The sequence below is a fragment of the Pinus tabuliformis genome, chromosome 2_2 (assembly GCF_031772625.1).
Source record: "Pinus tabuliformis cultivar Carrire ecotype Pingquan chromosome 2_2, CPIR1, whole genome shotgun sequence".
NCBI lineage: Eukaryota > Viridiplantae > Streptophyta > Pinopsida > Pinales > Pinaceae > Pinus > Pinus tabuliformis.
Genome location: NC_142300.1, coordinates 807922054 through 807935140, shown reverse-complemented (window position 1 = coordinate 807935140; position 13087 = coordinate 807922054). Strand labels below are relative to the sequence as shown.

Here is a 13087-nt window from a genome sequence, read left to right as displayed (position 1 = left end):
GATAAAACTGTAAAGAAATTGAAAAAGCGTAGGGGGTGGGGATTCATGAAGGGGGATTAGAGAAGATTATAGAGTAAGTTGATGGATTATTGGTTTCCATGAGTGACTAAGTTTATAGCCATCTTCCCTATTGAATTTATAAGGTTTCTTTGAGATCTCTAATGCTACCCTAATGATTCAATTATTATGAAAGGGATTAAAGTACTCACTCGAGCTTGGTCAAAACAAATAAGGTGCTTGGAATTGAAGGTGTGCTTAATGATGGTTGATTTGACCACTCGACGATTGTTGTTATCTGCAATATGATCCGTAGGACAAGTTGTGATCAGTCGGTCTATTTGGCCAACGTAAGACTTTCCGCATGAATAAGGAATTTGGTAGACATCCGATCCTTTCATGGGATCACACTTATATTTGGCTAATTGGAATAGCTGTCTGAGCTTTTTAGGGGGTCTAAATATGGTCTTAATGTTCTTCTTAGCCAACACCTTGGCGATGTACTAGTGGTATCTTTTATGTAAAGGAGAGTGATCTAGCCGATGGGAGGGAAGGGATTAAAGATGTTTGATTGGGGGTGAGAGGCTGCTTTATAAATTTGAGAGGTAGATTAGCCATTAGCTTTGAAAGCTTGGATCATGTGGGCTTTTTCCAAAGGAAGGAACTAGTTAGAAAGTATTTTAAAGGCCTGGGAGATATGAACATGTGTGGAAATCTCCACTCTAAAACAAATAAGTTTTAGTTAAAACAGTGTATTAATGTGTTACTGGGAAACAATATAGATCTATGTTAACTAGAAATCTAGCAAGATCCAAAAAGAATCAATTATTTCTAAGTACAAAATTTTTCTTAAATTTTACACACAAAACAAAAGTTTGCATACTTCTATGTGCTTCATAAATCTAGAATTAAGAGAAAACTATAATAGTTATTTAGAATGTAATAAACATATTTAATGTAGTTTTGAAAATAGTTTTAAATGTAATTGTATTTTATAAATCAAAATATCTCTTTTTCAATTAAAAAAAATAAATCTAAATTGTTGAGTTAATATATATATTAAATTATCCAAACTTCTTACTACAATTTTGATATTATTTCCCTCCGCAATTAAATTTTATAAATTAGTAATTAATTAAATCTGCGCTGCGACCTAATTAAAATGAAATAAAATATCTCAAGTTGACAAAGAATTCAACTTAACAAAGCATTCGTAATACCAAACCACCATCATCATGACCATTAATTAATTAAAATGAAATAAAATATCTCATCTTTACAAATCATTCAACTTAACAAAGCATTAGTAAAAGCAAATCATTAATTTAATATAATTAAATTAAACCTAATTAATTAGAATGGAATAAAATATCTCAACTTGACGAAGCATTCAACTTAACAAAGCATTCATAAAACCAAACCATTAATTTAATATATATTAAATTAAACAAAGTTGAAGCCCCATTAATTTTAATAAAGAGCAATCCTCTGACAGAGGGAGAGAAGTGACACACAAACACAGAAAACACATACAAATAGATCACAACACAACTTGTTTGATTCATTACTGCGCTTGTCAATTTATACACAGTTTTCAGCTACGGGTATTAACTGCGCCAGATGAATAGTGATCGGCACCGTCTAAACAGTGATCGGCGCTGTCTAAACAGTAACTGCGCCGACTGAACAGTGATCGTGATTAATGCTTGACACCTCCCCTTAATCACGATCTACATGTTAACTTGCCTGCTGGTCTAAGTCTCAGCTAGGCTTACAACATAATTTGGATTTTCTACAATGTACAACTTATTTCTACACATTTCAAATTTAACCTTTCCAAGAGGCTTGGTGAATATGTCAGCTACATTTTCATTTGTATTACAATATGATAAGTCAATTTCTTTTGATTGCAATTTTTCTCTTACAAAATGATGTTGTGTCTCAATGTGTTTTGTCCTTGCATGATATATAGGATTATTTTCCAATTTGATAGTGCTTTGATTGTCACATCTGATTACTGTAGGTGCTTTTTGTGTTTCTCCAACATCTTCAAGTATTCTCCTAAGCCATATTGCTTCACAAGTAGCACTGCATAATGCTTTATATTCAGCTTCAGTGGATGACAATGAAATAGTTGGTTGTTTCTTACTGCTCCATGATATTGGTCCTGAACCATGTTGCAAACATATCGAGTAGTAGATTTCCTATCATCTAGATTTCCAGCCGAGTCAGAATGAGAATAACGTGCCAATTCAACATCAAATTCATCAGTATACATAATACCAAAATTAAGTGTTCCTTTCAGATATCGAAGGACTTTCTTTGCTGCTTTCCAATGGCTTTCACAAGGCTTAGCCATGAAGTCACTAAGTATGCTAACAGAATATGCTATATCTGGTCTAGTAGTGGTGAGATAGTTCAGACTTCCCACTAGTTGACGATACATAGTTCCATTCACCTCTTTGGTTCCATCATCATTGCACAATTTGACATTCTGTTCTAAAGGAGTAGATGTTGCCTTGCATTCAGTCATATTGAATCTTTTAAGGATTTCCCTTATATCTTTGCTTTGTGTGATCAATGTCTTACCAGGCTCCCTCTAAACTTCAAGACCTAAACAATAATGCAATTCACCAAGATCCTTCATCTCAAATACATGTGACAACTGATTTTTAATTTCTTCAATCAACTTGCATGCATTTCCTGTTATGATAAGATCATCAACATATACAGATATTAAAGCAACATTCTTGTCTTCATCTTCCTTGATGTATAAGTTGGGATCATTCTTGCTTCTCATATAACCTTTCTCATCAAAGAAAGAATCAATTTTTACATACCATGATCTTGGTGCTTGTTTTAAGCCATATAAAGCTTTCTTTAACTTGCAAACCAAATGCTCATGTCCCTGTTTTACAAACCCTTCAGGCTGGACTAAATAAACTTCTTCTTTTAACTCACCATTCAAAAATGCAGATTTGACATCTATCTGATGCATTTTCCAATTATATTTTGTAGCTAATGAAATCATAATTCTAATTGTGTTCATCTTACCTACAGGTGCAAAAGTATCTTCATAATCAATTCCCTCCTTTTGTGAATATCCTTTAGCAACCAATCTAGCTTTATATTTATCAATACTTGCATCAGCATTAAATTTAGATTTATAAAGCCATTTGCATCCTATGGGAACTTTATTTTTAGGCAATTCTGTTAATTCCCATGTGTCATTTTTCATTATAGAGTTATATTCTTCATTCATTTCATTTCTCAATTCTTCATATTCTTTAGCTTCATCATAGCTTGCAGGTTCTACAACATTCATAATCTAAGACATTAATGCATAATCTTTATACTTTACAGGTACCTCACTTTGACGTGATGACCTTCTTGGAGTTTTACTGCTTTCTTCTTTCTTTTGGCTTTGCAGAGTCTCCTCTCCTCTCTTTGGAGTGTCATGACTACTTGATGCTACTTGTTCTTGATCTTGTACCTGTTCCTGTTCTTGTTCAACACATGTGTCTAATTTGACATAATCATCAATATTATGCCATACACTATTATTTATTTTATTACCTTCATTTGCATTATCATGAAACACCACATCCCTACTTGCAAGCAGTCTATGAGTACTGGGATCAAACAACTTGTATGCTTTCTGATTATCACAATAACCAATAAATATGCACTTAATTGACTTTGCATCAAGCTTTCTTCTTTCATCTTTTGGAATGTGAGCAAATGCCTTGCAACCAAAAACTCTTAAATGACTCACTTTTGGTTTATACCCATAAAATGATTCAAAAGGTGTTTTAAGCTCTAAACTTTTGGTTGGACTCCTATTTTTCAAATAAACAGCAGTATTAATGGCTTGAGCCCAAAAAACATTAGAGATATTTTTACCTTGAAGCATACTACGTGCACATTCAACTAGTGTTCTGTTTTTCCTCTGAGCAACTCCATTTTGTTGAGGTGTATGTGGCACTCTAAGTTGTTGTTGAATCCCATTGCTTTTACAATATTGATTAAATTCTCTTGATTGAATTCTCCCCCTTGATCAGATCTCAAGATTTTGATGTAGTTACGAGTTTGTTTTTCTACCATATTCTTAAATTGTTTAAAATACTCAAAAACATCACTCTTCTTTCTTATGAAATAAACCCATGTATATCTAGATCTATCATCCACAAAAATAAGAAAATACCATGCTCCACGAATAGAACTAGGTTGCATAGGTCCACATACATCAGTATGAATTAATTCAAGTATTTCGCTTTGCCTTTTTTCTTTATGTATAGGAAATTCTTCCATATGTTGCTTGCCAAGTACACATGCCTCACATTCAACATGATCATTTTTCAAGACAGGAAGACCTTCAACCATAGTGTTCTTTTGTAGTAGCATTAAATCTTTGTGATTTAGATGTCCATACCTTTGATGCCATAAATCTTCTGTTGATATTGCTGTAGATGCTAATGCTTGATGACTTTTCCTCGTCACATCGAGCTTATACAAGCCTCCAACTCTAGTTCTTGTGGCAATAGCCTTGTATTTATCTTGAATGTCTTTCACTACACACTGTGATTTAACAAATTCCACCTTCAAATCTTGGTCAGTAATAGTAGAAACAAAAATTAAGTTCTTTTTGATATCATGGACATACATCACATTATGAATCCGTTTCTCTTGTCCATTAAGCAAATTCACACCTATTACTCCATAACCTTGAACTTTAAGTGATGTGTTATCTCCTAGGCAAACATATGTTCCATCAATATTTTCATGATATTCATCAAACCACTCCTTATTACAAGACATATGGAGGGATGCACTAGAATCAATGAACCAAGCATTCTTATCATCATTTTCCACAGACAATGAAGCATGAGAGACAAAGAGTTTAAGATTTTTAAATCCATCATTGATATATTTGTCCACAAAATTTCCATTATGCCTTATGTTTCTCTGAGTAGACTCATTATATTTCCTTTTATAGCAATCTTTAGAATGATGCCCAAGTTTGCCACAATAATAACATTCATCATTCTTCTTTGAAAATTTAGACTGTATCATACCTTTTTGCTTTGCTTGAAACTTGCCTCCTTTCTTCTTGTCCCATGGTTTGCCTGCGTATGGATATTTGCCCTTGGCCACCAATGCCAAATCTGAACTGCTAGAGCCCAAATTAAAGTTCTTCATCCTCTCCTCTTCTTGTAGAAGAATTCCTGTCAATTCATCAAATGAAGGGGGTTTCTCTCTAACTCCAAGACTTGAAACAAAAATTTGATAATCTTGCACTAAGCCATTTAATATGATGGTGACTAAGTGAGTATTAGACACCTTTTCACCAATATCTCCTAACTTATCACTTAAATCTTTGACACTAATATAAAATTGATTATATTTTCATTTTCTTCCATTTTTAGAGATAAAAGTTTAGTCTTCAAAAACAAGATTCGGTTTGTATTTGTTGTGTCATACAAACCCTTCAATGCATCCCATGTTTCTTTTGATGTCTTGAAATCTCTAATGTGAGGAATAATGTTGTCATTTACCGACATATGCAGCAGCACCTTTGATTTTGTCTCCCTTCTCTCCCAATCTGGAATAGAACCTCCAACACTGGGTTTGGGCTCATCCCCATTCACAATGGACCACAAATTATTTCCTTCTAAAATAGTCATTAGCTTGAATTTCCAGTTTACATAATTTTAGCCATCAAACTTGGTGGATTCATTCATATAAGTATCAAGCAACAAATTTGCCATGATGAGAAGCTTTCTCTAATCACAAATATTCAAATTTTAGAGAGGGCAGACTCACAAAAAAAAAAACACAACTTGCAACTTCACAACTTCAAATCATCAATAATAACACTTTTCCTCTCCCCTTTTTTTGTTTGCTTTTTTTTTTACTTTATGTTTGGTACTTAGAAAATCAATATATAAGTGTGTAAAATGGCATTTAATATGGTCTGCTAGATAGAGTTCTCCAGACTCGTTGTCTGGAACTTCTAAATGATATCAAGTCAACAAAAGAAATTTATCATTTGCAAAATCCAAGAACCATAAGCCAGCATTCATAACTCTCCAAAGCACAAAACTTGGCAAAATTCAAGTATATGTGGATGAATAGAATGGCATACTAGCTAAAGTAACAAAGAACGAATATGGCCATCTTAACATCCATTAATTGACCAGACTACTTACACACTCGCAAGCACTCATTACACAAAGTTCCCTCCGAAACTGCGTGCTTCGCAAGCTTCTCCACGCTCACCGCAGCAACCCACAGTTCACACCTAACTTTACAGCGATATTTCACCTCCTTATGTAATGCACCGAGCTTCACACAGCTCTTGACCACACAGCTCCTCTGCAGCACCGCAACGCACTCCTCACACACCGCTCGACTACTCAGCAACACACAGCGCCTCTGCAACACAGCGACACACAACTCACACAGCTTCTCGACCTCACAGCTCTGATACCATGACAGAGGGAGAGAAGTGACGCACAAACACAGAAAACACACACAAACAGATCACAACACAACTTGTTTGATTCATTACTGCGCTTGTCAATTTATACACAGTTTTCAGCTACGGGTATTAACTGCGCCGGATGAATAGTGATCGGCGCTGTCTAAACAGTAACTGCGCCGACTGAACAGTGATCGTGATTAATGCTTGACATCCTCTTTTACTATCTTTAGTGGAACTTTCTGTTGACAAGGCTCACATCCACAACTATGAAAGGAAAATACCACATCAATATGAACACAGAGTCATCGGTCTATATTTAAAATTGATTCACAGAATTACGAGGCAATGATATGGCAGCTCAATTATTTTTCTTTCACCTATGGAGTCTTCCGAATAAATATTATTTTTATAATTTAGTTTAGACCTTGAATAAAATATAAAAGAGACGGTGATCCCAATCTTTATCTTTGAACTAAAACTTGTCCCTGTTCATGTCGCTCCATTGTTTTATCATTTCCCTGTTAACATTTTACATTACACTTTGTGCTCCATTATTATGTGTTATACTGTGTGTTCCAAAACTAGTGAACACAAATACTATTTGTGTGTCACGTTAATTCTTTACGGTTGATGCAGACGATATGGGTTAAATCAACTTTATGAAACCCAAGATGTATTTAGAAATTTTTCGATGAGATGGTAGTCAGTAGATGAAGAATATGTTTTTCCAATTTTTTAAGTATAAATTATTTATAGGGATGAGATGCGGCCGCAAAACAACTCCGGGGACCTTTGGCTTGTATATTTTATGTATCCATATTAAAAAATTAGACTACTCTCTCGTATGTTTCCTATAAACCGGACCATGCCAATCCCATGTCAATTGCATTTTCCGTTGATCTTTTGGAGAGAAAATGGAATGGAGCATAGAGTATGCTGCAGCTGTAACAACAATAACAGCTATGATGCTGTCGCTGGTAACAGCCTTGCTGCTGGGGCTTTTTTTTCAGAAAGAAATGGAGGAATTGCGACGTGTACCCACCTGGTGCTGCAACAATGGTGGATCATATCCTCAATTTTAAACGCATACATGACTTTTTCTACGATCGTCACCAACGCTTCAAAACTTTCCGAATAGCTTATCCTACATTTAGCATGGTGTGTACCACCGATCCTGCAGATGTAGAGCACATGCTCAAAACTAATTTTGCGAACTACATCAAGGTCAGTTCATTAGCTTATACTATATTACTTCAAAATTTTTATGTATTTACTATTGTGATATTTTTGTTGGAGATTTTTGGATTAGAACTGTGCAATATTTATATTTGGTCTATCTTTTGGTCCGTGAAGATAGAGTTTCCATCTTAAAACATTGTATGGATGACAAATATTATACATTTCTAATCCAAAAATCACCCACAACAAAATGAATAAAGGTGAAAATCTCCAATCACTTATATTAACAAATTGTTTTGAGAAATTCACAGGGAGATTCCATCCACGAAGTTATGGAAGACCTTGGGGATGGCATTTTTAACGTTGATGGAGTGGACTGGCGGAAACAGCGAAAATTGTCTACTTTGGAATTCTCCAGAAAACAATTGAGGGATTATAGCAGTGTTGTTTTCCGGCAGAATGCATTGAAACTTTCCAAAATTTTACTTGAAGTCTATCAAAGTAAGCAAAGCACTGTAGAAATGCAGCCATGCATGTTCAACCTTTTGGTTTTCAGAGTTTATATCTAGATTTAACTGTTTTCGACTTTCTCATCGTTCGGTTTTCAGAGTTTACACCTAGATTTAACGGTTTTCCACTTACTCACACTTGGTTATCTTTTGTGAATAAATGTTAACAGCGTCTATTTCTGAGATCAACCATGGATGGAATCTCCAAGTTCGCTTTTGGACTAGAAGTCAATAGCTTATCCATGGATGAGTCTAGACCGGGGGCAACTTTTTCAAAGGCTTTTGATGCTGCAAATGATTTGCTTTTCGCGCTTCATTTTGACCCTATCTGGAAATTAAAAAGGTACTTCAACGTAGGCTCGGAGGTCATCGTAAAGGAATGCATCAAAATCGTGGATGATTTTGTGTACGACATCATTCGGAATAGAAGACATGAGATTTCACTGCAAACTATTAATGTAAGGCAACACCCACAACAGACTCCGTATTTACTTTTGAAAACTTTTTTAGTCATTTGATGAGTCTGGAGAGGGTTAGGGTTTATGCGTAAGAAATAAAGAACCAATTAAATTGAATCGGTATTAATTTGAACTTTTTCGTCAAAAAAATCCTAGATCAACCGTTTTTTAGTTTTGACAGTTTACTTGTTTCAACCTACAGATGAAACCAGATTTGCTGTCTCGATTTATGGAAGTAACTGACAGAAACCAAGGCGATTACTCTGCGAACGATAAGTATCTACGAGATATTATTATTAACTTCATTATGGCTGGGCGGGATACCACTGCGACTACTCTTTCTTTGTTCTTCCATATGCTTTCGAAGAGTCCAGACGTTGAAAACAAGATTCTTCGAGAAATCCGTGAGCTGGTCAAGGAGAAAGAACGTGTGCCCCTGGAAGAAACTGTAACTAGGTTTTGTGAAAGTCTAACACATACAGCCTTGGACAACATGCATTATCTTCTTGCAGCTTTATCGGAGGCTTTGCGTCTCTATCCCCCTATTGCACAGGTAAAAGGTTTGGGGTTATATCCTTATTGCACAGTTAAAGGTTTGTCGTTATATTTTATTGAAATCAGTATAGCAAATCTCTACCCATCAGATTTCTGAAGGTAAAAATCTCTCTTTCTAGTTAAAATACACTTAAAAGAAGTTTATACCCAAATAAATTTAATTTCTAATTAGGATAAATCTATATTAGGGTAATTGCGTTTTGGGTGGGATGGAGTGCGGTTGGGTGTTGAACATCTTTAACCAAAATAAACATGTCCTCTTTCTCTTTAGTTATTGTGCAGCTCCTTTTTCTAATAAGTTAAGATCAGTCGGATACAGTTCTAATATTGAACCGAAACGGAACACAGTTCTAATATAGATCTAGTTTCATGACAGAGTAGGGATTAAGAGATCCGGATGAGAAGAAATGTCCAGGGTTAAGAACTGTAGATGAAAGCATATATTCTCTTTTGTCTCCTCTGTTTGGAGTTTCCGAACTCTGAGCCATTTCCATTTGTTAAGATCTGTGAACTTTGTGTTTCTCGATGACAGGGCATTAAATATATTGGTTTATGTGGTTGTCAAATCAATTTATTTAATTAATTGTATCCTGGAGAACTGGATAATTTTATGATAATATTTTATTGCTACGATAATATAACAAAGATATTCAAAATGCCTAGCAGAATTTTATATTAATCTTACACAGTTTGGTCCAGAACTCGGGGAAAAAAGCAAGCATAGATCCATGTTTGTATAAAAAAAGTTGCAGTGAAAATTTTTGATTTCTAAGGGCAAGTCATGTATCCTGCTTTCTATTCATATTAGTTTAATCTCAAAGGTATAAATGATATTCTTATTCTTTTCCATTTTGTTTATATTCTATAGAGATAAAATAATATGACATATTATCAATTGACACATTTTTTGACAGGATGGAAAGGTTGCATTTGCTGATGATATCCTTCCAGATGGATACAAAATAAATAAAGGTGATATCCTGGTCTATGTACCTTACTCTATGGGAAGAGTGAAATATCTCTGGGCAACTGATGCTGACGAGTTTAGGCCTGAGAGATGGCTCCAGAATGGAGTTTTCCAGCCCGAGTCACCATTCAAATTCACTGCATTTCACGTAAGCAACCTGAGCCTGATAGTGAAATTTTTAGATGACCTGAGTGTGATAGTAAATCTTTTGAAAACGATGCCATAAAATTCATGAGGTGTTATCGATTTTATTGCAGGCTGGACCTCGTGTTTGTCTTGGCAAGGATTTTGCATACATGCAGATGAAGATTGTGGCTGCTGCCCTTATTCGTTTCTTCGAATTTGAGGGTATAGAGGGTGAAGAAGTGACATATATTCCAGCACTCACCCTCCATATGGCTGGGGAAGGGCTCAATCTTCAGTTCAAGCCTAGATTAGACTTTTGAACACAGTTTCACTTTATAAATAATAAGGCAGCTTACAGTGAAACCCTTAACCAGTTTCTCTACTTGAAGACGTCTATAAGCCACAATGTCAAAATCCTCTGAAAGCATTCAATGAAATATGTAGAAAGAGCTTAAACCTCATGATGAAATATGTATAGTATAGTCTTTCAGGATATAAGTTATATAGTATATGTGGTTACTGTCCGTCATGCTTAGTTTCACAACGAAATTTGTTGTTCTATATTTTCACTTTACCGATTGTTTTGTAAAAACACAAAACAGTCAGGGTGAAATACAAATTTGTCGGTTTGTATTTTCGTTTCCCCGATTGCTTTTGTTAAGAAAACAAAATGATCCGGAGTTATACATATATCAGTGAGTAAGATTTCCTTATTTTGTTAAATGGTTATTCATGGGTTTATTTGTTTTAGTATTTAAGGACAATTGAGAATACTGCCTTGGCATTTAGATTTTTTATAACAGTATAGCTATATAAATTAGATAATTAGTTAGTATATGTTTATATGACTGTGAGTTTAGTTATAGGGTTCAAAACCACATACTATTTACAAGGTTCAAAACCCATAGCATGTGGTTAAAGCACCCTTAGATTAAAGTGGTTATAGGACCTGGTTATAGTATTTTTAGATTAAAGTGGTTAATTTTTTAAGTGGTTTTTGTTTTTTGTAATGGTGAAAATTTGAAAGGAAAATGTAAAAGAAGGACAAGTAAATTAAAAAGGAAAATGGAAATTTACTAGGAAAATTAAAATGGAAAATGGAATTTGGAATTCCACATTATACAATGCAATAAGTAAAATAAAGTGGCTATGAATTAAAATTTAGTGTTATGTAGGCTTATTTTTAAAATTTCTGAAAATTTAGTGTTATGAAGACTTACTTTCTAAATGTATGGAAATTTATTCATTTGTAATTATTGGACTAGTGTTTAAGTGTGATCTTTTGGATTTTGTAGTAGATTTCTTCTTGGCCTAAAACATTGTGGCTAAATCTTGATTTGTGTTGTTTAAATCTTGATTTGTGTTGTTTAAACTGGTTTTTTTATTACATATATAGATTCAACACCCTCAAAACTGTAGGGCACTTCTATTGTGCAGCGTTGACCATCAAACTTATGATTTCAATGAATCATTCTATACAAATTAGATAAAAAATAAAATCTAAAACTTTACAAAAAAATCTCCCATCAGCCTAATGTGATCTCTCTTTTATCATTAACCATGACTATATCAGAAAATATGAAGAGTCACTAGAGCTATCATTTTTCCTTCTTGCTAAAGGGTCCATACTTGTTCATTAGTTGGTGCAATTTCATCTTCACCTTTATTGCTTTCTTTAAGAGCTCCTTCAACTCCTCTTTGCTTACCTACTTAACATCAACAACCTCTTCAACATTAGGATGCAAGGCAACAACTGTGACAACGAAAACAAGGTAATCGAAATCATGCTCTCCTCACTTTCCATGAGAAAGAGTCTTGTAAAATATGCCACCAAATTCCTCTTCATCCACCAAAATACACTCATCTTAGAACAGGAACTACCTTTAAACAACATCCATAGTAATATTCTCCACTTTAACAGCTAACTTAAAAGCATCCATGCTCTTATCATAGTCTTATCCTCCACTATCAACCAAAAATATAAATATTTCCAAATAGACTTTTAAAAAAAATGATCAATTGTATGTAAAAAAAAAAAAAAATACTCCAGAGTTTATCCCACTCGTTAACCCAAACTGCTACCTAGACTTGGCCGTGCAGCTTTCCTTGACAGTCACACTGAACACCTCTATACTGGGCCACAGCTCCAATACGGATTCAGACAGGCTCTGTGCCTTTCCTACAGCGAATAATCAATCTGATAGTCCTGAAACTCCATTCCAACTTACTCACAGTAATGGCCCAATAGCTTACAAAAGCATAAACGAGCTACGATATGGTATGGTGCTCTTTAGTGACTCAGATACCATGACAGAAACATGAACACTCATCAAATGAGCTTCGCTAAAAGATATTATTTAATTATTATTATAAATTAATTACAATAATATTTAATATGTACAAAATTATATGAATTAAATTTCTATGATCTTATTTAGATAATTTTGTGTAAAATTTTATAGACAATTAAATGAACCATAACCACTTCATTATGCACTGTAATCTAGGTTACACACCATTAGCTCTAAAATCAGTACAATAATGTTATAGCAATGAAAACGAAAAAATAATTATATTAACGAAGTAACGAAATCTAGTACCTTGGCAGTTCCACAAAACTCGGTTGAATGAACTATTATTCATTAAGCTGTAAGGCAAATGTCATTTCTATTGTGAAGGCTCGTCTTCTCAGAGATATGGCAGAGAAATTATTGGTTTGGCAGTTCCACAAAACTCGGTTGAATGAACTACTATTCATTACGCTGTAACGCAAACTCGGTTGAATGAACTACTATTCATTACGTTGTGTCAT

At 34.4% G+C, this 13087-nt stretch overlaps 1 protein-coding gene across 1 annotated transcript in view; it reads left to right on the top strand.

The window, feature by feature from the left end:
- The window catches only part of LOC149195419 (cytochrome P450 704C1-like), a 29994-nt gene extending 19399 nt beyond the window's left edge, over positions 1 to 10595 (top strand). The window contains exons 3-8 of the mRNA XM_089407912.1: positions 7492 to 7705; positions 7972 to 8151; positions 8340 to 8627; positions 8830 to 9180; positions 10097 to 10297; positions 10407 to 10595. Of these exons, the coding sequence (XP_089264038.1) occupies positions 7492 to 7705; positions 7972 to 8151; positions 8340 to 8627; positions 8830 to 9180; positions 10097 to 10297; positions 10407 to 10595 (1423 nt within the window). The remainder of the gene's footprint in view (positions 1 to 7491; positions 7706 to 7971; positions 8152 to 8339; positions 8628 to 8829; positions 9181 to 10096; positions 10298 to 10406) is intronic.
- The last annotated feature ends 2492 nt before the right edge of the window (positions 10596 to 13087 follow it).